At 45.6% G+C, this 27,145-nt stretch overlaps 2 protein-coding genes across 8 annotated transcripts in view; one reads left to right on the forward strand and one right to left on the reverse strand.

Moving 5' to 3' along the window:
• Positions 1 to 15,124, forward strand: part of LOC129860566 (formin-like protein 3) — a 59,345-nt gene extending 44,221 nt beyond the window's left edge. For 2 of the 5 annotated variants that reach the window (XM_055931080.1, XM_055931085.1), the window contains 14 exons: positions 1,214 to 1,315; positions 1,662 to 2,043; positions 2,751 to 2,834; positions 3,036 to 3,160; positions 3,428 to 3,630; positions 4,019 to 4,322; positions 4,564 to 4,644; positions 6,466 to 6,595; positions 6,741 to 6,901; positions 7,241 to 7,342; positions 8,222 to 8,314; positions 8,633 to 8,756; positions 9,716 to 9,837; positions 13,161 to 15,124. In XM_055931080.1, the coding sequence (XP_055787055.1) occupies positions 1,214 to 1,315; positions 1,662 to 2,043; positions 2,751 to 2,834; positions 3,036 to 3,160; positions 3,428 to 3,630; positions 4,019 to 4,322; positions 4,564 to 4,644; positions 6,466 to 6,595; positions 6,741 to 6,901; positions 7,241 to 7,342; positions 8,222 to 8,314; positions 8,633 to 8,756; positions 9,716 to 9,807 (1,983 nt within the window). In that variant the 3' untranslated portion in view covers positions 9,808 to 9,837; positions 13,161 to 15,124. Of the gene's footprint in view, positions 1 to 1,213; positions 1,316 to 1,661; positions 2,044 to 2,750; positions 2,835 to 3,035; positions 3,161 to 3,427; positions 3,631 to 4,018; positions 4,323 to 4,563; positions 4,645 to 6,465; positions 6,596 to 6,740; positions 6,902 to 7,240; positions 7,343 to 8,221; positions 8,315 to 8,632; positions 8,757 to 9,715; positions 9,852 to 11,901; positions 11,950 to 13,160 lie in introns of all 5 variants that reach the window. The other 3 variants (XM_055931081.1, XM_055931084.1, XM_055931083.1) reach the window with 3 other exon arrangements.
• A 106-nt stretch (positions 15,125 to 15,230) lies between these two features.
• The window catches only part of LOC129860565 (low-density lipoprotein receptor-related protein 1-like), a 141,404-nt gene continuing 129,489 nt past the window's right edge, over positions 15,231 to 27,145 (reverse strand). For 2 of the 3 annotated variants that reach the window (XM_055931078.1, XM_055931077.1), the window contains exons 86-91: positions 26,963 to 27,064; positions 19,239 to 19,312; positions 18,998 to 19,091; positions 18,294 to 18,329; positions 17,520 to 17,664; positions 15,231 to 17,300 (exon numbers count right to left, since the gene is read on the reverse strand). In XM_055931078.1, coding sequence (XP_055787053.1) covers positions 17,151 to 17,300; positions 17,520 to 17,664; positions 18,294 to 18,329; positions 18,998 to 19,091; positions 19,239 to 19,312; positions 26,963 to 27,064 — 601 coding nt within the window. In that variant the 3' untranslated portion in view covers positions 15,231 to 17,150. The remainder of the gene's footprint in view (positions 17,301 to 17,519; positions 17,665 to 18,293; positions 18,330 to 18,997; positions 19,092 to 19,238; positions 19,313 to 26,962; positions 27,065 to 27,145) is intronic. The other variant, XM_055931079.1, reaches the window with a different exon arrangement.

The raw sequence follows: 27,145 nt of genomic DNA on the forward strand, positions 1-27,145 counted from the left end.
CGGAGTCAGGTACGTCATTATCCGGTCGGATTGGGTCTCCTCTGCTATTTCAGTCAGGCAGTAATGTGAAGTACACCATCCACCATGTTCTTCCAAGGACCCCTTTCTAACACAGAAAGGTCAGGAGGCACACGTGCCGTCATCTGGAGAATTTCAAAACAAACCCGGCTTTCAGGGGCCAGGAATTACGGGGGAGGAGAAGAGCGAGCATTCCCAGAGAATTCCTTTTACTACTTGTACAGCATGTTATCCCATTTCAAAAGTGAAAGCTAGCTAGGCCATGTCAGCCTCACTTGAACTTGCTGTGTCATGCTGCAAAGCGTATCACATTTCTTATTGATGCTGTGGCGAATATAGTACACGAGAGAGAGAGAGATAGAGCGCTATAGTGGAACTGGGCGAGATGCCCGAGTTGGACTTTACTGAATCAACGCTTTAATTCACCTCTCCCCTCTATCCCTTTCTCCATGCCTGTTGTTCCATCTCTCCACTCACTCTGCTTCCCTCTCCATGCCTGTTGTTCCATCTCTCCACGCACTCTGCTTCCCTCTCCATGCCTGTTGTTCCATCTCTCCACTCACTCTGCTTCCCTCTCCATGCCTGTTGTTCCATCTCTCCACTCACTCTGCTTCACTCTCCGTCCCTGTTGTTCCATCTCTCCACTCACTCTGCTTCCCTCTCCATGCCTGTTGTTCCATCTCTCCACTTACTCTGCTTCCATCTCCATGCCTGTTGTTCCATCTCTCCACTCACTCTGCTTCCCTCTCCATGCCTGTTGTTCCATCTCTCCACTCACTCTGCTTCCCTCTCCATGCCTGTTGTTCCATCTCTCCACTCACTCTGCTTCCCTCTCCATGCCTGTTGTTCCATCTCTCCACTCACTCTGCTTCACTCTCCATGCCTGTTGTTCCATCTCTCCACTCACTCTGCTTCCCTCTCCATGCCTGTTGTTCCATCTCTCCACTCACTCTGCTTCCCTCTCCATGCCTGTTGTTCCATCTCTCCACTCACTCTGCTTCCCTCTCCATGCCTGTTGTTCCATCTCTCCACTCACTCTGCTTCACTCTCCATGCCTGTTGTTCCATCTCTCCACTCACTCTGCTTCCCTCTCCATGCCTGTTGTTCCATCTCTCCACTCACTCTGCTTCCCTCTCCATGCCTGCTGCCTTCTCTTTCTTTGCTCACCCTCTTCATCCTCTCCACCATGTACTAGGTGACAGAGAAGCTGCTGGAGGTGGAGAATGAGACCATCACGAAAGTGGCTGACCTGGAGAAGCAGCTCCTGCAGAAGGACAAGGATCTCCACGTAATACGGGTAAGATAAGCTGGTGATCACTATTATGATACGGAATCAAATTACCATCCCGTTTCTCATATACATCATCAAATGTACCCTCGATGATTCAGCACAGCCGTAGCTGTGTCTTCGCGGGTCTTAATGTTGTATTAATATGTTCTTTTGCAGCAGTGTTTTATTACACCTGGTTGAGTATATGTACGGCCGTGGCAGAATAACATCAACGTTTGATTAACTATGCTCTAGCAAGAATGCTATTATAGAAAATTGATCGGCAGGATATGGAATGATTATGATCCTGTATGGTTTGTGGAGTCATCAGAGTCATTTCTCTCTGTCTCCCCCTGGTGTTCTGACCCAACAGGAGACGTACGAGTCGACCAACACCCAGGTCCACACCCTGAGGAGGATGATCAAGGAGAAGGACGCTGCCTTCCAGAGGAGCTTCAACATCGAGAAGCGCCTGCTGGAGATGGAACAGCAGGGGACCATCCGCCTCCGCAAGAAGCCGGACGGGGACATCGCCATCGAGCCCCTGGGAGGGGGTGGTGGAGGAGGAGGAGGGAGTAGAGGTCCGGGGGTGCCTCTGGGTGACTTTGGGCAGAACGGAGGGTTCTCAGTGGGGCCTGGAGGAGTAACAGGGCCAGGAGGACCAGGAGGACCAGGGACTAGTCTACCATCAGCCAGTGAAGCACCTCCTCCCCCGCCTCCCCCTCCCCCTCCTCCGCCTCTGCCCTCTGCTTTAGGTACAGTACCATGATCAGTTATACTATTTCACATCATTGTGCTCCAACGTGTTGGCTTTCTTTTCACATTGTCCTTCATTGCAGGGGTTCCCACCCTTTTCCATTCCAAATTCCAAAGCCCACTGAAAAGGTTGAGAATCAATACTTTACAGCACAAACTATGGTGGGTGTGTAACCAGGCCAGTACAGCTCGGCTCTGTAGTGTGAAAAGGGTATTACTGTCTGTGCTAAACAGTGTGTGTGTGGCATACATGTATGTAAGAGAGAGGAAGTCACTCGAGTCCCAAGGGACACAGGGGACATAGGTCTATGAGGGCAGATCTATTTTAGAGTTGCACTTGTTGCCCTTTTGTGCCCAGCCAGGTGATTGGTCAGAGTAGGGCCCGGGCCCCGCCCGTCCAGACAGGAAAGGGAAACGCTAGGGTGTTTCCTCCCTCACTGTGAATCAAGGTGCTGACAGGCTGTGCGCGCAAACACACAAACACAAGGAAACAGCTGGATGGACGCACAACACTACTGTATGCAATCAGAAACCACTATTATGAATGATCTTCTATTCATCGTATTGATTTGGTACAGCATGCCTGAACTAGCCTCTCACAGATATCAAATCCCAAGCGTATGGACTACGGCTCATGAGAATAGAGCTGCCCAGACTTCGCCGTTATTGGTCGATGCTGACTGAGTGTTTGTGTTCTATTCCACAGGAGCGAATGCTCCACCCCCACCTCCCATGGCCCCGCCTTTACCAGGAACTACACCCAACTTCATCCTCAATATGGGCCTATCAGGTAAGAGCTAACACCAGCCTCCAAATACAATGCATTGCACGTCTGCTATGGTGCCACTACGGTTCATCTGAACTAAAAAGGAACTTAGGGTGGAGTATAGAATGTGTCGAAAAGATACAAGTCTGATTGTGTGACGGTAATGTGCATGATTTTCTATATAATGGCTGTCCTGATATTCTATGTAATAATGTCGGTCTGCAGCTATCAGGATCAAGAAGCCCATCAAGACCAAGTTCCGCCTGCCTATATTCAACTGGACCGCGCTGAAACCCAACCAGATCAATGGCACGGTATTCAGCGAGATAGATGATGAACGAGTACTAGAGGTGAGTCTACCAGTCCAGGAGAAACCTGACAGTTTCTCTCTTCATTTTGAGCCCGAGTTGTTCCGGGTCATGTCGCGTGGTCAGGACAATAGGCCCTCAAGGCCCTCCTCCTAACTCATTGTATACAGATAGTTAAACCAGCCCTGTTTTGTTGCAATCAACAACACAAAACAACTCCTAATTAAAACAGGTATTTATCCTAGAAGATGTACATGCTTTGAGGTATCACGTTTGACTGAGTGTGTGGTGTGTGTTGTCTGTCTAAAGGAGCTGGATGTGGAGAAGTTCGAGGAGCTTTTTAAGACCAAGGCCCAGGGTCCTTTGGTGGACCTGAGTGGCCCCAAGACCAAAGTGTCTCAGAAGGCTGCCAACAAGGTCAGCCTGCTGGACGCTAACCGCTCCAAGAACCTGGCCATCACCCTGAGGAAGGCCAACAAGAGCACTGAGGAGATCTGCAAAGCCATACAGAGGTACGTATTGTAACCTATACCTCGCTCTCCACAAATCAAAATGTATTTTTACGTCAACAAATCAGTTGTCACAAAGTGCATTACAGTAACCCGGCCTGGACCTTCAAAGAGCAAGCAACAAACAGTGTCCAGGAAAAACTCCCGAGAAGGAAGTAACCTAGAGAGGAACCATACTCCGAAGGGCCCAACCATGTGGTTCTATGTTGCATCGTTTCCAGTTCTAGCACTGATGTTTCTAACCTGTCTTCCCCCTCTGATGCTTTATGCAGATGCTTTAGGTCTCTCTACTCAGGTTTGACCTGAAAAGCACTGTCGGTGGACTTATTGGAGTTTCTGATGTTTCTAACCTGTCAGTGTTGCAACCTCTACTATCTGTTTCTCCCTATAGCTTTGATCTGAAGGCCCTGCCGGTGGACTTCGTGGAGTGTCTGATGCGGTTCCTTCCCACAGAGGCAGAGGGGAAGACGATGCGTCAGTACGAGCGGGAGCGACGACCGCTGGACGCGCTGACGGACGAGGACCGATTCATGCTCTTCTTCTCCAAGATCGAACGGCTCACCCAGAGGATGAATATCATTACGTTCGTAGGGAACTTCTCAGACAACGTCAGCATGCTAACCCCGCAGCTCAACGCCATCATCGCAGCATCCGCGTCCGTCAAGTCTTCACCGAAGTTAAAGCGCATGCTAGAGGTAAGGCTTTTCTCTCTTGGATTCCATCATCAGGGATTAAAGTAGTTTGACTTGGATGACAAGCGTCGTTTCAGTTTTAGCAATCAGTGGGGAGTTTCTTAACACTAAAATCATCTGTCAGTTTCAGGCAATGGTTCTTAGTGCAAAAACTATTTTGGAAAACTCTGTTGTTCTTTGCGTGACCCTGGCCACATTTTTATGGCGCCAAGATTGTAATTCTTTGCTTTCTCTACGCTCATAGATCATCTTAGCCCTGGGAAACTACATGAACAGCAGCAAGAGAGGCTCTGTGTATGGCTTCAAGCTACAAAGTCTTGATCTGGTGAGTACTGAACGAAACAAAGGAGAACATTCTAGAGAGGTGCTCTCTCCAAGTCCTCAAGCGGCATCTCAAGTGTTGACTGTATCTTCATATTAGTTACAAGGGGCTAGACTTTTTTCAAGATGTACTCCTCCAGAATGAGAAGGGCCTTGGTTGATATGTATTTTTTCAAGATGTACTCCTCCAGAATGAGAAGGGCCTTGGTTGATATGTATTTTTTCAAGATGTACTCCTCCAGAATGAGAAGGGCCTTGGTTGATATGTCTTTTTTCAAGATGTACTCCTCCAAAATGAGAAGGGCCTTGGTTGATATGTATTTTTTCAAGATGTACTCCTCCAGAATGAGAAGGGCCTTGGTTGATATGTATTTTTTCAAGATGTACTCCTCCAGAATGAGAAGGGCCTTGGTTGATATGTCTTTTTTCAAGATGTACTCCTCCAGAATGAGAAGGGCCTTGGTTGATATGTATTTTTTCAAGATGTACTCCTCCAGAATGAGAAGGGCCTTGGTTGATATGTATTTTTTCAAGATGTACTCCTCCAGAATGAGAAGGGCCTTGGTTGATATGTCTTTTTTCAAGATGTACTCCTCCAGAATGAGAAGGGCCTTGGTTGATATGTATTTTTTCAAGATGTACTCCTCCAGAATGAGAAGGGCCTTGGTTGATATGTATTTTTTCAAGATGTACTCCTTCAGAATGAGAAGGGCCTTGGTTGATATGTCTTTTTTCAAGATGTACTCCTCCAGAATGAGAAGGGCCTTGGTTGATATGTATTTTTTCAAGATGTACTCCTCCAGAATGAGAAGGGCCTTGGTTGATATGTATTTTTTCAAGATGTACTCCTCCAGAATGAGAAGGGCCTTGGTTGATATGTATTTTTTCAAGATGTACTCCTCCAGAATGAGAAGGGCCTTGGTTGATATGTATTTTTTCAAGATGTACTCCTCCAGAATGAGAAGGGCCTTGGTTGATATGTATTTTTTCAAGATGTACTCCTCCAGAATGAGAAGGGCCTTGGTTGATATGTATTTTTTCAAGATGTACTCCTCCAGAATGAGAAGGGCCTTGGTTGATATGTCTTTTTTCAAGATGTACTCCTCCAGAATGAGAAGGGCCTTGGTTGATATGTCTTTTTTCAAGATGTACTCCTCCAGAATGAGAAGGGCCTTGGTTGATATGTCTTTTTTCAAGATGTACTCCTCCAGAATGAGAAGGGCCTTGGTTGATATGTCTTTTCTCAAGATGTACTCCTCCAGAATGAGAAGGGCCTTGGTTGATATGTATTTTTTCAAGATGTACTCCTCCAGAATGAGAAGGGCCTTGGTTGATATGTATTTTTTCAAGATGTACTCCTCCAGAATGAGAAGGGCCTTGGTTGATATGTCTTTTTTCAAGATGTACTCCTCCAGAATGAGAAGGGCCTTGGTTGATATGTATTTTTTCAAGATGTACTCCTCCAGAATGAGAAGGGCCTTGGTTGATATGTATTTTTTCAAGATGTACTCCTCCAGAATGAGAAGGGCCTTGGTTGATATGTATTTTTTCAAGATGTACTCCTCCAGAATGAGAAGGGCCTTGGTTGATATGTATTTTTTCAAGATGTACTCCTCCAGAATGAGAAGGGCCTTGGTTGATATGTATTTTTTCAAGATGTACTCCTCCAGAATGAGAAGGGCCTTGGTTGATATGTATTCTGGCCATGTATTCAGTTTTAAGTGCTCAGTTTATCTCCATATTAGTAATACAAGGCTACAATTATACACTTGTTTCAAGAGTGATAAAAGAGGCTTGGCTGCTATGCATTCCTCTTCTCCCCCAGCTGCTGGACACCAAGTCTACAGACAGGAAGATGACTCTGCTCCACTACATAGCTGTGGTTGTCAAGGAGAAGTATCCAGAGCTGGCTAACTTCTTCAACGAACTACACTTTGTGGACAAAGCTGCTGCAGGTGAGTACACAACTACATAAACCTCACGAGACAGGACTGGGACTCCTCTTCTGACTGTATGAAGAAGACAGTTCATGTGAAGCACAGTAGAAATGAGGAGGCTTGATATTCGTGTGCCTGCGTGCGTATCTCTCTCTCTCTCTAGTGTCTCTGGAGAATGTGCTGCTGGACGTGCGGGAGCTGGGTAAAGGGATGGATCTGATCAGGAGAGAATGTAGTCTCCACGACCACTCTGTTCTCAAGGGCTTCCTCCAGACCAGCGACACTCAGCTTGACAAACTGCAGAAGGACGCCAAGACTGCAGAGGTAAACTAAACACATCTTATCAAAATTGCAAACACAATTGTTCAATACTAGTCTGTAAACTTCTAAACTTCTTCCACTACCCTAAAACCGCTAAAGCATATTTCTTCAGGGAAAATAGCCTTGCTAAAACTACAAATGGGTCAAAACCAAACGAAACATAACTTAGTGTAGCGGCGCAACACCTCTCCCTATAAGCAGCACAACAAAAGCCAAAAAGCCCAAGATACAACAATGCAGGACAAGACTTGACCTCAAACAAAAGGCTTTGTAAAGGTTGGCGATGTTGACAAATATTGTGTCCCGCCTTTTGTACTTCTGTCTCCCCCGGTCATTTTCTAGGAAGCCTTCAACAATGTGGTGAACTATTTTGGGGAGAGTTCCAAGACGACTCCTCCGTCTGTGTTCTTCCCTGTGTTTGTGCGATTCATCAGAGCTTACAAGGTAAGGGAGGACCAAGCAGCACAGTTCTAACATGCATCTTTACCTCTGTACATGTATATAATATGCCACATAGCAAACGTCGTTACAGTAAAGCGAGTGCATATATTTATTATGCATGTGAGATCCCTGTAGGTATCACACTCTTACCAACTATGCCACACAGGACCATGTTTAGGTGGAGATTGCTCTCTGTCCTATGGGAGTTAGCCTAACCTTTGGTTAGTCTGGGTCTGGGTGTTGCCCTGCTGCCTCTAAGAGCAGAGCTGTCTGTGTGCCACAGGACAGGGTGTGGACTGGAGTCACAGGTCTAATAACAGGATGGGCCAGCTGGGTCTGCCTTCAGAGCCGCAGCTGTAGTGTTTAGACTGGGTCCGGTCTCCCGCTTCCTTCCCCCTTTCTCCCCCTGCCTCCCCACTCTGACCCCCGGACCGAGGGCCCCGCCTTGCCTCTGCTTCCCCCTGCCTCCACCCTCCCTGCCTCTCCCCTGACCCCCCCCCCCCCGGAAGGACAGACGGCCCTGCCTCCGCCTGCCGGACAGCCCTGCCCTGCCACACAGACACCTTCCTGAGATTGTTCTCTACAAGGGTGTATGGATCTGCAGGATCTGTGCGCTTACATGCGTATCTGTGTGTGTGTGAGAGAGAGAGAAACAGAGAGGGGATCAGAGAGAGAGAGAGAGACACACACAGAAAAGTATATGTTGCTGACTGTTTAGCTACATGAAAGTGTGTTGTCTCTGTTTACTCAACACCCAAAACCATTTCTTCTATTGTAAAATATATATATTTCCATAGCTTGGTTTAGCCAGTGTCTTGATTTGTATTGAATTGAAGTCTCATTTCTCTGAGTGGCGTCCATTTTGTGTTCTCCTCCCTACAGGATGCGGTGGTGGACAATGAGCAGAGGAAAAAGCAGGAGGAAGCCATGAGAGAGAAATTACTGGCTCAGGAGGCCAAGCAACACGACCCCAAGGTACAGTACTAGAAGTCTCCCTAGCCCTGACTGACAGACAAGGCCCAAAAAGCCAGGAGGATTATAGTAGTCACTGGACTCAACCAACAGTAGTAAAATTGAGCTTATTGTACAATGACTCTAGAGGGTCTAGATGTAGAATGTAGACTAAATTGTGTATAATTATGCTATCAACAGAGCCTTATATTTCCTCAATATATATTTCTCACACTTCCAGTAAGGAGTTCATGCATTTTGTATGATTGAAATGATCCATGCGCAGCTCAAGCTATTTGGGGGACCTAGGCAGGATTTGATCCTTCCTCCTCTCCCTCCCAGGTCCAGGTAGTGAAGAAGAGGCAGCAGCAACAGGAGCTGATCTCAGAGCTGCGTAAACGCCAGGCTAAGGACCACCGGCCCGTCTACGAGGGGAAGGACGGCACCATCGAGGATATCATCACAGGTGGGCTCGACATGCAGCCACGCAGGCAGCCACGCAGCCCCCAGCCAGGCCCCAGGTTTCCTGGTCCAAGCAGTCCTAGGGGCAGAGGCCGGGGCCAGGCTAAGATCACTGTGGTCCTCAACTGCTCGGCTGGAGGAGCACTCTGTTACGTGGTTCAGACACCACTGCTAGAGGCTATACAGCAGCTAGACAACAGCAGATTCCAGTTCTGAACGTCCCAGTAGTTTTTGTTTTTGTGGCCTGCTAGTTTTCTAGATTAGTACTGTCTTGTTATTACAGAGTAGAGGAGGCATGTAGTCAGGCCATTGGCTGTTATGCGTGTCCCGATAGATCAAAAATGCCACCATATCCCGATGCCCTGTTTGGTGGGAGGTGCAAGCTCAGGACAGTTTCTAACTTAACTCTCATTAATCAGCATCTACAGTGAAATCTAAATGATCAATGTTAATAATATGCTAATAATGCTTCCTCCCCACTACTGGTCCTTTACAACACTTGTGTCATCTCCGTTACTCTACATACAGTATAGCCCTGTCATCCTGGACATAGCGCGCGCCATCTCCGTTACTCTACATACAGTATAGCCCTGTTATCCTGGACATAGCGCGCGTCACAAATAGCACTTTATTCCCTATAGAGCACTGCTGGTCAGAAGTAGTGCACTACATAGGGAATATGGTGCATCAAAGACCTTTCGAGGGCTGGAAGACTCACATTAGTGTAGTCTGGTCCTCCAGTACTCCAATACAGCGAGGTGTGGCACAGAGAGAGCTGGTATACTGTATATACAGATATAACAGTTATAGTACAGTTGCAGCAGCTTGAGGAGTGCCAGTGCCGTTCTAGACTGTACCAAGCTGACGGAAGATGGGGGGAGGGGGGGGGGGGGGGGTGTACAACAGTACAGTAACAGTTCCTCTGTCTCAGGTGTGACGTTTTCTCCCCTCCTCCCCCCTCAGTGCTGAAGAGCGTCCCCTTCACAGCCCGTACTGCTAAACGAAGCTCACGGTTCTTCTGTGAAGCACAGCTCTGTGACGACTCCAACTGCTAGCCCCTACAGTTCCTCCCCCCTAATGCCAAGGTTGTCCAGAACAGGTGTCCTCTCCTCGTTACCCCCCCGCCCCACTCCCTTGCCTGACCACTCTGCATGCAGCATGACCACCTCGTCACTCCCTAAGATTACTCCTTACATCCCCCCCCCTCTTTACTAATTTAGGCCAGTCCACGGTTTGCTTGAATCCCGACATTTGACTCTTATTGGTGGCAAGTGTGTCTTCTGTCTACTTCAAAGGACTTCTACCTGAATTAACAGGATAGAAGTCAGACAGCCAAACCTCTGAATGACTGAACCTGATATTTAGATATTCATACTGAAACACAGGCTAATGTTACAATGGGAATATATGATTATTTACACTGAACAAAAATATAAAACGCAACATGCAACAATTTTTCTGAGTTACAGTTCATAAGGAAATCGGTCAGTTGAAATAAATGAATTAGGTCCTAATCTGTAGATGTCACATGACTGGGAGTACAGATATGTATCGGTTGGTCACAGATACTGTACCTTAAAAAAAAGTATGTGCGTGGATCCGGAAACCAGTCAGTATCTGGTGTGACCACCATTTGCCTCATGCGGCGCCACACGTCTCCTTCGCATAGAGTAGATCGGGCTGTTGATTGTGGCTTGTGGAATGTAGTCCCACTCCTCTTCAATGGCTGTGCGAAGTTGCTGGATATTGGCGGGAACTGGAACACGCTGACGTACACGTCGATCCAAAGCATCCCAAACATGCTCAATGGGTGACATGTTTGGTGAGTATGCAGGTCATGGAAGAACTTGGATATTTTCAGCTTCCAGGAATTGTGTCCAGATCCTTATGACATGGGGGCGGATGAGGTGATGGCGGCGGATGAATGGCACGACAATGGGCCTCAAGATTCGTCACGGTATCTCTGTGCATTTGTCTGTAACTTATGCCTGCCCATACCATAACCCCACCACCATAGGGAACTCTGTTCACAACATTGACGTCAGCAAACCTCTCGTCCACACGATGCCATACACGCTACGCTGTCTGCCATCTGCCCGGTACAATTGAAACTGGAATTAATCTGTGAAGAGCACACTTCTCCAGCGTGCCATTGTCCATCAAAAGGTGAGCATTTGCCCACAGAAGTTTCTTATTATGCCAAACTGCTGTCAAGTCAAGACCCTGGTGAGGACGACGAGCACGCAGATGAGCTTCCCGGAGACAGTTTCTGCAGAAATTCTTCAGTTGTGCAAACCCACAGTTTCGTCTGCTGTCCGGGTGGCTGGTCTCATATGATCCCACAGGTGAAGAAGCAGGATGTTGATGTCCTGGGCTGGCGTGGTTACATATGGTCTGCAGTTATGAGGCCGATTGGACGTACTGCCAAATTCTCTAAAACGACATTCTGGTAGAGAAATGAACATGACATTTTCTGGAAATAGCTCCGGTGGACATTCCTGCAGTCAGCATGCCAATTGCACGCTCCCTCAAAACTTGAGACATCTGTGGCATTGTGTTGTGACAAAACTGCACATTTTAGGGTGGGCTTTTATTGCCCCCGGCACAAGGTTCACCTGTGTAATGATCATGCCGTTTAATCGGCATCTTGATATCCCACACCTGTCAGGTGGATGGATTACCTTGGTAAAGGAGAAATGCTCAATTACAGGGATGTAAACAAATTTTGCACAAAATATGAGAGAAATACGCTTTTTGTGCCTATGGAACATTTCTGGGATCTTTTATTTCAGCCCATGAAACATGGGACCAACACTTTACATGTTGCGTTTATATTTTTGTTCAGTATAGTAAGTAGTACGAAATATAATCATATCAAGTTGCATTTACTGTAGCATAATAGCATGAGTATGGAAAGCTACAATATGTATAAGATATCAGTTCTTTCAGGTTTTATACTTTTTGAGATGTGTTTAACTAAAAAAAATACAGTATTAAGACGTTTGGCTATAAAACCGATCTTGTTAACCAAACAATGCCTTGTTGTTCCATGAAACTAACTAATGTGGTTGGTTTGGTTTCTCTCTAACCTGGTAACAACCTTTCCTCAACCATCACTCTTTTTTCCTTCATTCTACCCCTCTGAACAGCTGAACAGAAGATAAATAACAGTATATGCCACTCCTAAACGCTGCAGGGTAAGGAAGGTAGCCTGAAGCCTGGCCTGTCTGCTTTGGCCCTGCTTGTACTGTGGCCCCTCTGTGCTGCTAGCTACACAGTATATGGTGCTGCTACAGTCATGTCAGCTGCTTGAGCCAACCCAGCGCTTCAGATTCATTACAACAGCAAGACCTGCTTTACTGTACTGCACAGCAGTAAGATATGCAATGCTTTACAGTACAACAGTAAGAAAGATGCAGCTGAGCCTACATTGCTTCGAGATTTATATAGCGGTTTACAACCCCCTCAGCATTTCAAACAGACCAACTCCCTTTCCCAAAGAGCCAGCAGAAGCGCACGTATCCGGTCTCGTTTCCATTTTTATTCATGTTTTCTATTTAACTAGGCAAGTCAAACCGTATACCTCTCAAGACAAGACTATTTCATCCACCACTCTACTCAGGTCCCTCCATCACCACCTCACTCACCTCTTTCTTCCATGTTGCATGCTGTGTCCAGTGTTCTGTCCATCCACCACTTACCAGTCTGTCACCTGTTGATGTCATGTCTCAGCGTCCTGTTTTGCCCTGTTAACTGTGACTTGTGTGCTGAGCAGCTCAATGGTCAACAAGCTCTGTTGAGCCCCCTGCGCATCCACACAAACACCATCATATTCTGACAAAAGGATATATATATATATATATATATATATATATATACAGAAACATTGGTAATACTATTTGAACACTCCATTATAAAGGGCTACATAACTGTAATAATCATGACATAGCAGATACATATTTAGTGTCTTTAGCATAGTATCTCACAGAGCTTGTTGACTGCCACAACTGTGATATTATTTGAACGTTTGATTATTATTTTGTTCCCTAGTTAGGTTGTTGAGATTGTGATTTATTTGAATAACTACACACCCATAGCATTGGATTGAAAGATCCATATTTCTGTCAGTTTTAAGTTGACAATGCAAGGCTATGGGAAGGCATCATTCTCTTATTCGTTAACGGATATCCACTTTCAATTGGCTACCCATTTGACAACATATAAGTAAAATTGGAAAATGTGAAACATAATTGGCACTCTATTTGCAGAAATATACTGTTAGGATAAGCACTGCAAATAGAAGTTCCTTCATCAACAACCTCAAACATGAGCATGACGCCACTAGAGCAGTTTGACTTCCCAGTTAACCTGAGTGACCCCTCTCTCCCCCTCCCTCACCCACTCACAGATCTCCGCAGCCAGCCTTTCCTGCGGCATGACGCGCTGATCCGGAGCGGCTGGAAGAGACCCTAAACAAACACTCGTTCCTCCTCATTTATCCCCCATTCGCTTTATAACCCCCCCCCCCCCCTTCCCTACCTGTGTCCCGGTGGTCTCACCCACCTGAGGCTGCATCTCCCTGCAGATCAGAGACTGAAAGCCGGACAGGACCGAACCAATGGCCCAAGTTTTACGGGGGTATTTATTTATTTATGGAGATCCTATATGGACACGATCTCTCAACAAGCAGGTATAAGCACAGACATCAGGTGGGTTAGCCTACCCCCTCTCCCACTGCAAACACACACCGCATGCACAAAGGCACACACACAGAAAATAGAGGACTACAGCGATTGCCAGTGTTGGCATTAAGAACAGGACTGGGCAGAGAGAGTCCAAAGAAGAAGCGTATGATGAGTTGAGCCCTTAAGGGGGTGGCTCGCCTCACAAGCAGGAAGGAAGGACACTGCAACTGCATAATGTGGACATGGAACCACAAGTGCCTCCTGCCAAGTGCCTGCCAACGTGGATCTTATTTCCATGAATGTGGATTTCCTCCGCGCAAGTTGAGGATGGGAGACAGTCGGTCGATTGTATAAAATGACAGCATATGTTGACTCTACTGCTGGGATTTCCACTTCAAAGAGAACAGGGTTGTTTTCTTAAGGCCCCAAAACGAAAGAAAACAGACAAACAGGGAGGGACTAGCTGGACTTGACCAATAAGAAACGCTTATTTTTGATTTCCGTGGCCGGACGCTTTAGGTTGTGTGCCCTAATGAATATGGCCCAGGGTTTTGCCATCACAGAACGTCTCTGTCCACAGATTAAAGAAGGATGGAAGATTATTGTTAGAGACCTTTAATCTTTGGAGATGTTTCTGTACAAGCTAGCCAAACCAAACTTCCTCTACTCTCATGTCTTATTATTTTGAGAACGAATAAGTGCCTTTTTGTTTAGACAGTATTATTTCTGTGACTCGGCTATAATTTGTATCTTTAGTTGTTAAATATTTTATTTTTTATTGCATTTTTTTGATAACATTACCTTCAAAAACAAAACAAAAAAAGAATCATATGCAATGGTTTGGAATCAGAATTCCAGCTTTAATCACTATACAGTATTTAAAGGTTGCTTCTCAGCACTGTAATCTAAATTAGTTTAGGCCAAGTGTCTTTGAAATCATTTGATGAGTGGGTAAAAACATTCCATGTATTTACTTTCTATTACTTAACTTTATGACCTACAGTCCAATCACCATTTAGGCCGGGATTCATTCCAATCCGCCTTATAGTGCGGTTGACATTCAGGGCTCCATTCAAAAACTGGATCGCTGGAGCGTTACAGATTGGGGGATAGAAATGTTAAAATGTAATTTCCCGACTGAGCCGACATATGCAGCGTTTACAGTGAATGCAGTCGGCGTTTGGAACTTACCTTTAAGCTTCAATTACGCTGAACTTCCGAGACACGGGTTGAATAGAGCCCTTTTAAGGTCTGTCCGATTAAGCCAAGATATCCAGCGTTTCCGTCAATACGGTCATGCATTTGTTGGTAGGTAAAGAATGCATTGCTATGAGTCTAACCATGTTCTTTATGCTCTCTTCGCATTAAGTTTTAGAACTAATGCTGAACAATTTCCCCCTTAATAGCCATCAAGTAGGCGCAATGATTGTGCACTCAGATTTACAATCTGTGTTTCAATATGGCATTTCCACAAAAGGGACAGCGCATATTTACACTACTTACATTGCCTTAATGTTGTATGAGACACTACTTCTATAGCAGATATTTCTACATGCATTTACATTTGATGTAAATCAACGAATAGAAGCCTTTTACTTGTGCTTTTCTGTCGTAAGGATGAAATGAAATAGTGCCTGTTGTCCAAAAGATTACTCCCCCCCCCCCCCCCCCCCCTTAATAAACAAAATGACAATGTGACTCACAATTGAAAATCTCTGCTGTCTCTCACTCTCGGTCTCCTTTCTCTCACTCTTTCTTGCTCACTCACACCAAATGAAAGTCAGATCCACAACTTATTTCTACTATAAAAATCCATTTAATTTCTGATATCAAAAAGAAATAAAATCATAACTAACCAAAACAGAGCAACAACAATCCATGTGTGGGGTTTTGTTTTGCTGAAGTGTTTCTGTCAAAATTAAAACCGATTGTTCCTAATTTACATTATTCAAATAAAAATGTAACAGAGCAGAAATGTTATTACAATCCAAATGATAGTGCATACTGTTAATAAAAGTGATGGTTAAGCTAGAACAGTTTGCTATAGGGTTTGTATATGCGTGTGTGTGTTGTGAATTGCATGCAGTGTAATCTGTAATATAGAATGGCAGTTATGGCTGATCACCTCCAACTGGTTAGAAGCAGCATGTTCAGCAGCGCGTGATTGGCTGAGACTGAGCCTGGACCAATGACAGTTCTATCAGACATACAAGACAGGCAGGCAGACAGACAGGGCTGGCTGACAGATGGTTAGACGGACGAGCCGACAGACAGACGGCTAGCTAGCGTTAGCAGCAAGGCAGAGGGGGGAATCAACAGGGGACGCTAATCAGGAGGCTAATAGTCCGAACCTCCCGAGGAATGCGCTTACAATGAGCAGAAACCGAAATTACATCGGCATAATGTAATTATTACATACATTCGAAACAAAACACAGCATTGTTGTTATAAATTCCCACAAGTACCATAAAAACAACTGGCCTCTCCTGAAAGTATGTTTACTATCACCGACAAAAGACAAAAGCATGTTCAGCTTGTTGTACTGTAGATGGTTAGTTTCAGCAATGGCAGGTTTTCACAGAGGCATTCTTGGTGCCAAACTGCCTATTTCCAGGATGAACGCTGGTCCATGAACCCTCTGGGCCCCAATATGTATCACCGGTCACATCAAGGCCCCCCCAAAACCACATTCGGTGTTACCCCCAAAACATGTCCTCTCGTAACCCAAAGACATCCTCAGTTACTTCCCCCGGAATTGTCATCCTGGAACGTCTGCTTCAATACAAACATATACCTCCAACAAATTACACACTCCATTAACACACTGACTTTCATTCATTAAGCAAAAAAATCAGCCGTTCATTTATTCAAGACTAAAACAGAAAAGGTGGTAAAACATAGTACAGACAGACTGCTATATGTTATTTGATGTTTTGTATTCCTGGGTATATTGTCAAGACACTTTGTTAATAGGGTTATATATATATATATGCGTGTGTAAATATATTTCAGTTTTAGTCTGTGCAAGGAGGTAAAAGACAATCACTCAACTGAACGGACATTAGTATGCGTGACGCTGACTGACTCTGCCATGTGGACATGTGCAGCTCTGGTTCTGGTTCCAGAACTACAGTTCCAGAACTCTTTTCGTTCCATCAGCCATGGTCTCACTCTGCACCTCCAGCACAGACCAAACCAGCATCAATTGGCATTCGGAACTGACTGAGTATTGAACTTGGCCCTCCTCTTTTCTCTACATCTTTCACAAACAACAAGCACTTCTCTGAAATGGAACAATGTTTTCCCCCCTATACAATTCATACAAAAATAAAAACGTAAAATTGTTCCACCGCTGTTTGTTTTGCTCTACACCTATGCACGGAGGTAGTGGCTATATGGATGAAGAGTGGAGGGAGAGTAGCGAGGGAGGATGGAGGTGAGCAACATTTTCAAACGAGAGAGTTGAATGAATAAATCTGTCTATAAAATGGTTCTTCCTTTTTCTGACCAGAGGAATTTTCTTTTTGTTTTTGTCAAAAGAACAAAATATAATACTGCAATCACATACAAAAGTACTCCTTCATTTTATACAGTGTTCTGTTTTTGTTCCTTTTCTTTTCTCGATTGGTAAAAAGGCATAAGATCAGCGTTTGTCTCTTTGCGGGCGTGGTCTAGACTTGGCTCGGTCATGCCTGACCTCTGACCCCTGACCTCTAGGCCAGCGGGTCACTCATGTCCTCATCCTCCCCATCGTCCCCCTGTGACAGCAACTCTTTCTTCTCGTCTGTACTAGCCAAAGAGCTGCGGCTGTTGTGGGCTCCCATGTACAGGGTGGCGTACACTGGGTTGGTGAAGTTGGTGGGCTGTAGGGAGGGAAACACAGAAATAATGTTTGGACAAAGAGCATCCAGGTAGTCTAGAGGCAGAGTATCATGGAGTGCAGAAACATGTTTTAAAAGAGGACAATGCCAAATGCGCTGCAGTGTTAAAAACACGTATCAAAACGACTAACCTGAGTGTTAAAACAAGTGTTCCCTATTTAAGATGGGTCATGTGTGACGATAAGGGGACGTGGGCGTTACCTTGTCTGGATCTAAAGCAAAGTCCGAATCCAGGAGTTCCCCAGCATCGTCGTCTGGCTCCCCTTCGTAGATCTTGTAGGCTGGGTTCCCTATCTCCACGTTCATGGCCCCGTTGGTCATCCTGTGATGCTGGAAGCCCTTGGCCCTGTGGACACACACAGCGGGTTTGTTTCGTCTCAACACTGACAGTAGCGGAGACGTAGCCACAACACAGGAGCACACGCTGAAAGAGAGCCTTGAATCAAGCCAGTGACTGGAGAGAAATCCAACATGCGACACCAGCTACATGTACAGTACAGGGGAAAAACGCTCCCACACAGTCAAGGCAGCACAGAATCACGGTAAAATTGACAAAACAAATGAGCTTTTTTCAAAAGCCATTTGGACACGTTAGTGTCTATCCCGGTGAATGCTGGATTTTCCACAACGCAAATGTTCCACTGCCATAATGCAGGCACAGAAGCACCACTGATAGACACATGTATTTACACACGTAGATAGGGAAAAGTATGAATGGGTAAGGAAGAACCAGTCAATCTATCTGTCAATACACCCCTGCGTCCCTGGGTGGGAAACCCTGTCCTGAACAAGAGAGAGGAGGCAGGGACAGACAGACCGACTCTACTACAGAAAGACAAGCAAAATGGAGGACTGTCACTGGACCGACAGACAAGATGGTGGCTTAGATGAGCCATTGGGGAGATGGAGGAGAAGGGGGGGGGGGGGGGGGGGGGGGGGGCGAGACAGGTGATAGACATGACCCTATTAAGTTACCGAGAACGTCGGGAGCGTTTGCCCGGCCATACAGACCTAGAAAGAGAGCGATAGAGAGAAAAGAGAGAGCGAGAAGGGAGAGATAAAGAGGGAGTGTGATGGTGGGAGGTACAGATGAAAGGTGGAAAAGAGATTCGAGTTTGACCGAATGAGTGGGAGCCCCCCCACCCAGTCTCGACACAATGGTTGTCTACTTCAGTAGCCCCCCCCCCCCCCCCCACAAATAAAATGGGGGACGACGACGACTCAGTTAGTAGAATCCTCTTGTCATGTCAGTCATTGCATACCTTAGAGAGCTATTTATAACTTGTCAGAAATGTCCAGGTCTACTCGCCCATCCCAGCTAACGTTTCTTAAGCTAGGTTTCTTTAGCCCATAGATTTTGTTGTAATATTTGAGTCACTCAAACACCACAAGCATACACATTAGAAATGGAAAAATTTACAGAATTGCTAGAACATTTGCTTAAAAAGAGCTATATTTTCTCTGCACCTCATGACAAAATGTGTACAATTGCAGGAAATATGCTTTAAAACCGGCAAAAAAAAAAAAAAGTATCGGCCAACAAAAAGGTTGTGAACGGTTTGTGTCGTGAACAGTGCTTGTGCCCATAGAAATATACGTGGCACACGGGATGTTCCCCCAATGCTGGAAAGGGGGGCCTGAGTGAAAGAGTTTGGGAACACCTGATCTACTTTACTCACCCACGCATTCTCCTCTTGTACCACAAGATGGCCCCGACGACCAGCAGCGCCAGTAACAACAGCAGCAGCACTGGGATGACTATGGAGGCAGAACCTGCAGAGAGAGCAACACGGACACCAATGAGAACAGAGTATATGCAACACGTCGGCCAATGAGACGAACAGGTTATAACATGTGTTATAATCATGTGTTATAGTCTGTGGTTATAACATGTGTTTCACTGAGACTAAAGTAACGTACTTCCACTGGAGACAGGAGAATCCACAGGCGAGGCAATGACTTCACATCGATACCCACTCCATTCTATAGGACACCTAAATAAATACACATCCCACAGGTTACAGAGAGACGCATAAATACACATCCCATAGGTTACAGAGAGACGCCTAAATACACATCCCACAGGTTACAGAGAGACGCATAAATACACATCCCACAGGTTACAGAGAGACTCCTAAATACACATCCCACAGGTTACAGAGAGACGCCTAAATACACATCCCACAGGTTACAGAGAGACGCATAAATACACGTCACACAGGTTACAGAGAGACTCCTAAATACACATCACACAGGTTACAGAGGGACGCATAAATACACATCCCACAGGTTACAGAGAGACGCCTAAATACACGTCACACAGGTTACAGAGAGACGCCTAAATACACGTCACACAGGTTACAGAGAGACGCCTAAATACACGTCACACAGGTTACAGAGAGACGCCTAAATACACGTCACACAGGTTACAGAGAGACTCCTAAATACACATCCCACAGGTTACAGAGAGACGCCTAAATACACGTCACACAGGTTACAGAGAGACGCCTAAATACACGTCACACAGGTTACAGAGAGACTCCTAAATACACATCCCACAAGTTACAGAGAGACGCATAAATACACATCACACAAGTTACAGAGAGACTCCTAAATACACATCCCACAGGTTACAGAGAGACGCATAAATACACGTCACACAGGTTACAGAGACTCCTAAATACACATCCCACAGGTTACAGAGAGACTCCTAAATACACATCCCACAGGTTACAGAGAGACGCATAAATACACGTCCCACAGGTTACAGAGAGACTCCTAAATACACGTCACACAGGTTACAGAGAGACGCCTAAATACACGTCCCACAGGTTACAGAGAGACGCCTAAATACACGTCACACAGGTTACAGAGAGACTCCTAAATACACGTCACACAGGTTACAGAGAGACGCCTAAATACACGTCCCACAGGTTACAGAGAGACTCCTAAATACACGTCACACAGGTTACAGAGACGCCTAAATACACATCCCACAGGTTACAGAGACGCCTAAATACACATCCCACAGGTTACAGAGAGACTCCTAAATACACATCCCACAGGTTACAGAGAGACTCCTAAATACACATCACACAGGTTACAGAGACGCCTAAATACACGTCCCACAGGTTACAGAGAGACGCCTAAATACACGTCACACAGGTTACAGAAAGACTCCTAAAGACACATCCCACAGGTTACAGAGAGACTCCTAAATACACATCACACAGGTTACAGAGAGACTCCTAAATACACATCCCACAGGTTACAGAGAGACTCCTAAATACACGTCACACAGGTTACAGAGACGCCTAAATACACGTCACACAGGTTACAGAGACGCCTAAATACACGTCCCACAGGTTACAGAGAGACGCATAAATACACATCCCACAGGTTACAGAGAGACTCCTAAATACACATCCCACAGGTTACAGAGAGACTCCTAAATACACGTCACACAGGTTACAGAGACGCCTAAATACACATCCCACAGGTTACAGAGAGACTCCTAAATACACATCACACAGGTTACAGAGAGACTCCTAAATACACGTCACACAGGTTACAGAGAGACTCCTAAATACACGTCACACAGGTTACAGAGAGACGCCTAAATACACATCCCACAGGTTACAGAGAGCCTCCTAAATACACATCACACAGGTTACAGAGAGACGCCTAAATACACGTCACACAGGTTACAGAGAGACTCCTAAATACACATCACACAGGTTACAGAGAGACGCCTAAATACACATCACACAGGTTACAGAGAGACTCCTAAATACACGTCACACAGGTTACAGAGAGACTCCTAAATACACATCACACAGGTTACAGAGAGACTCCTAAATACACGTCACACAGGTTACAGAGAGACGCCTAAATACATGTCACACAGGTTACAGAGAGACTCCTAAATACACGTCACACAGGTTACAGAGAGACTCCTAAATACACATCACACAGGTTACAGAGAGACTCCTAAATACACATCACACAGGTTACAGAGAGACTCCTAAATACACGTCACACAGGTTACAGAGAGACTCCTAAATACACATCACACAGGTTACAGAGAGACTCCTAAATACACATCACACAGGTTACAGAGAGACGCCTAAATACATGTCACACAGGTTACAGAGAGACTCCTAAATACACGTCACACAGGTTACAGAGAGACTCCTAAATACACATCCCACAGGTTACAGAGAGACTCCTAAATACACATCCCACAGGTTACAGAGAGACGCATAAATACACGTCCCACAGGTTACAGAGAGACTCCTAAATACACATCCCACAGGTTACAGAGAGCCTCCTAAATACACATCCCACAGGTTACAGAGAGCCTCCTAAATACACATCACACAGGTTACAGAGAGACGCCTAAATACACGTCACACAAGTTACAGAGAGACTCCTAAATACACGTCACACAGGTTACAGAGAGACTCCTAAATACACATTACACAGGTTACAGAGAGACTCCTAAATACACATCACACAGGTTACAGAGAGACTCCTAAATACACGTCACACAGGTTACAGAGAGACTCCTAAATACACATCACACAGGTTACAGAGAGACTCCTAAATACACATCACACAGGTTACAGAGAGACGCCTAAATACATGTCACACAGGTTACAGAGAGACTCCTAAATACACGTCACACAGGTTACAGAGAGACTCCTAAATACACATCACACAGGTTACAGAGAGACTCCTAAATACACATCCCACAGGTTACAGAGAGACGCATAAATACACGTCCCACAGGTTACAGAGAGACTCCTAAATACACGTCACACAGGTTACAGAGAGACTCCTAAATACACGTCACACAGGTTACAGAGAGACTCCTAAATACACATCCCACAGGTTACAGAGAGACTCCTAAATACACATCCCACAGGTTACAGAGAGACGCATAAATACACGTCCCACAGGTTACAGAGAGACTCCTAAATACACATCCCACAGGTTACAGAGAGCCTCCTAAATACACATCACACAGGTTACAGAGAGACGCCTAAATACATGTCACACAGGTTACAGAGAGACTCCTAAATACACATCACACAGGTTACAGAGAGACGCCTAAATACACGTCACACAGGTTACAGAGAGACTCCTAAATACACGTCACACAGGTTACAGAGACTCCTAAATACACGTCACACAGGTTACAGAGAGACGCCTAAATACACGTCACACAGGTTACAGAGAGACGCCTAAATACACGTCACACAGGTTACAGAGAGACTCCTAAATACACATCCCACAGGTTACAGAGAGACTCCTAAATACACATCCCACAGGTTACAGAGAGACGCATAAATACACGTCCCACAGGTTACAGAGAGACTCCTAAATACACGTCACACAGGTTACAGAGAGACTCCTAAATACACGTCACACAGGTTACAGAGAGACTCCTAAATACACATCCCACAGGTTACAGAGAGACTCCTAAATACACATCCCACAGGTTACAGAGAGACTCCTGAATACACGTCACACAGGTTACAGAGAGACTCCTAAATACACATCCCACAGGTTACAGAGAGACGCCTAAATACACATCACACAGGTTACAGAGAGACGCCTAAATACACGTCCCACAGGTTACAGAGAGACGCCTAAATACACGTCACACAGGTTACAGAGAGACGCCTAAATACACGTCACACAGGTTACAGAGAGACGCCTAAATACACGTCACACAGGTTACAGAGAGACGCCTAAATACACGTCACACAGGTTACAGAGAGACGCCTAAATACACGTCACACAGGTTACAGAGAGACGCATAAATACACGTCACACAGGTTACAGAGAGACGCCTAAATACACATCCCACAGGTTACAGAGAGACTCCTAAATACACGTCACACAGGTTACAGAGAGACGCCTAAATACACGTCACACAGGTTACAGAGAGACGCCTAAATACACGTCACACAGGTTACAGAGAGACTCCTAAATACACGTCACACAGGTTACAGAGACGCATAAATACACGTCACACAGGTTGCAGTGTGACACCTAAATACACGTCACACAGGTTACAGAGAGACGCCTAAATACACGTCACACAGGTTACAGAGACGCATAAATACACGTCACACAGATTACAGAGAGACGCATAAATACACATCCCACAGGTTACAGAGTGACACATAAATACACGTCACACAGGTTACAGAGTGACACCTAAATACACGTCACACAGGTTACAGAGAGACGCCTAAATACACGTCCCACAGGTTACAGAGAGACGCCTAAATACACGTCCCACAGGTTACAGAGAGACGCCTAAATACACGTCACACAGGTTACAGAAAGACTCCTAAAGACACGTCACACAGGTTACAGAGAGACTCCTAAATACACGTCACACAGGTTACAGAGACGCCTAAATACACGTCCCACAGGTTACAGAGAGACGCCTAAATACACGTCACACAGGTTACAGAGACGCCTAAATACACATCCCACAGGTTACAGAGAGACGCCTAAATACACGTCACACAGGTTACAGAGAGACGCCTAAATACACATCCCACAGGTTACAGAGAGACTCCTAAATACACATCCCACAGGTTACAGAGAGACGCCTAAATACACGTCACACAGGTTACAGAGAGACGCCTAAATACACGTCACACAGGTTACAGAGACGCCTAAATACACGTCCCACAGGTTACAGAGAGACTCCTAAATACACATCCCACAGGTTACAGAGAGACGCATAAATACACATCCCACAGGTTACAGAGAGACTCCTAAATACACATCCCACAGGTTACAGAGAGACTCCTAAATACACATCCCACAGGTTACAGAGAGACTCCTAAATACACATCCCACAGGTTACAGAGAGACTCCTAAATACACATCCCACAGGTTACAGAGAGACTCCTAAATACACGTCACACAGGTTACAGAGACGCCTAAATACACATCCCACAGGTTACAGAGAGACTCCTAAATACACATCACACAGGTTACAGAGAGACTCCTAAATACACGTCACACAGGTTACAGAGAGACTCCTAAATACACGTCACACAGGTTACAGAGAGACTCCTAAATACACATCCCACAGGTTACAGAGAGCCTCCTAAATACACATCACACAGGTTACAGAGAGACGCCTAAATACATGTCACACAGGTTACAGAGAGACGCCTAAATACACGTCACACAGGTTACAGAGAGACGCCTAAATACACGTCACACAGGTTACAGAGAGACGCCTAAATACACGTCACACAGGTTACAGAGAGACTCCTAAATACACGTCCCACAGGTTACAGAGAGACTCCTAAATACACATCCCACAGGTTACAGAGAGACGCATAAATACACGTCCCACAGGTTACAGAGAGACTCCTAAATACACGTCACACAGGTTACAGAGAGACTCCTAAATACACGTCACACAGGTTACAGAGAGACTCCTAAATACACATCCCACAGGTTACAGAGAGACTCCTAAATACACATCCCACAGGTTACAGAGAGACGCATAAATACACGTCCCACAGGTTACAGAGAGACTCCTAAATACACGTCCCACAGGTTACAGAGAGACGCCTAAATACACGTCCCACAGGTTACAGAGAGACGCCTAAATACACGTCCCACAGGTTACAGAGAGACTCCTAAATACACGTCCCACAGGTTACAGAGAGACGCCTAAATACACGTCCCACAGGTTACAGAGAGACGCCTAAATACACGTCCCACAGGTTACAGAGAGACGCCTAAATACACGTCCCACAGGTTACAGAGAGACGCCTAAATACACGTCACACAGGTTACAGAAAGACTCCTAAAGACACATCCCACAGGTTACAGAGAGACTCCTAAATACACATCCCACAGGTTACAGAGAGACTCCTAAATACACATCCCACAGGTTACAGAGAGACGCCTAAATACACGTCCCACAGGTTACAGAGAGACGCCTAAATACACGTCACACAGGTTACAGAGAGACGCCTAAATACACGTCACACAGGTTACAGAGAGACGCCTAAATACACGTCACACAGGTTACAGAGAGACGCCTAAATACACGTCACACAGGTTACAGAGAGACGCCTAAATACACGTCACACAGGTTACAGAGAGACGCCTAAATACACGTCACACAGGTTACAGAGAGACGCCTAAATACACGTCACACAGGTTACAGAGAGACGCCTAAATACACGTCACACAGGTTACAGAGAGACGCCTAAATACACGTCACACAGGTTACAGAGAGACGCCTAAATACACGTCACACAGGTTACAGAGAGACGCCTAAATACACGTCACACAGGTTACAGAGAGACGCATAAATACACGTCACACAGGTTACAGAGAGACGCCTAAATACACATCCCACAGGTTACAGAGAGACTCCTAAATACACGTCACACAGGTTACAGAGAGACGCCTAAATACACGTCACACAGGTTACAGAGAGACGCCTAAATACACGTCACACAGGTTACAGAGAGACTCCTAAATACACGTCACACAGGTTACAGAGACGCATAAATACACGTCACACAGGTTGCAGAGTGACACCTAAATACACGTCACACAGGTTACAGAGAGACGCCTAAATACACGTCACACAGGTTACAGAGACGCATAAATACACGTCACACAGGTTACAGAGAGACGCATAAATACACATCCCACAGGTTACAGAGTGACACATAAATACACGTCACACAGGTTACAGAGTGACACCTAAATACACGTCACACAGGTTACAGAGAGACGCCTAAATACACGTCCCACAGGTTACAGAGAGACGCCTAAATACACATCCCACAGGTTACAGAGAGACGCCTAAATACACGTCACACAGGTTACAGAAAGACTCCTAAAGACACGTCACACAGGTTACAGAGAGACTCCTAAATACACGTCACACAGGTTACAGAGACGCCTAAATACACATCCCACAGGTTACAGAGAGACTCCTAAATACACGTCACACAGGTTACAGAGAGACTCCTAAATACACATCCCACAGGTTACAGAGAGACGCATAAATACACGTCACACAGGTTACAGAGACGCCTAAATACACGTCACACAGGTTACAGAGACGCCTAAATACACATCCCACAGGTTACAGAGAGACGCATAAATACACATCCCACAGGTTACAGAGAGACTCCTAAATACACATCCCACAGGTTACAGAGAGACGCCTAAATACACATCCCACAGGTTACAGAGAGACTCCTAAATACACATCCCACAGGTTACAGAGACTCCTAAATACACATCCCACAGGTTACAGAGAGACTCCTAAATACACATCCCACAGGTTACAGAGAGACTCCTAAATACACGTCACACAGGTTACAGAGAGACTCCTAAATACACATCCCACAGGTTACAGAGAGACGCCTAAATACACATCACACAGGTTACAGAGAGACGCCTAAATACACGTCACACAGGTTACAGAGAGACTCCTAAATACACGTCACACAGGTTACAGAGACGCATAAATACACGTCACACAGGTTGCAGAGTGACACCTAAATACACGTCACACAGGTTACAGAGAGACGCCTAAATACGTGTGTGTGAGATAGGGATCATCCTCTTACTTGCACTGGGGCAGTAGCGTGCGTGGTTCGATAGAGCAGAGTCCATTGGTGCAGAAATCTAGACAGGTGTAGCAGCTGTGATTGGTTTGCCCGTTAGGACAGCTGGACATAGACAGGTACACAGAGACAAGGAGAGAGAGAGTCAACAAACACTAGATCTTTTTTAGGATAACACCAGGAAAA

The sequence above is a fragment of the Salvelinus fontinalis genome, chromosome 8 (assembly GCF_029448725.1).
Source record: "Salvelinus fontinalis isolate EN_2023a chromosome 8, ASM2944872v1, whole genome shotgun sequence".
NCBI classification, from domain to species: domain Eukaryota; kingdom Metazoa; phylum Chordata; class Actinopteri; order Salmoniformes; family Salmonidae; genus Salvelinus; species Salvelinus fontinalis.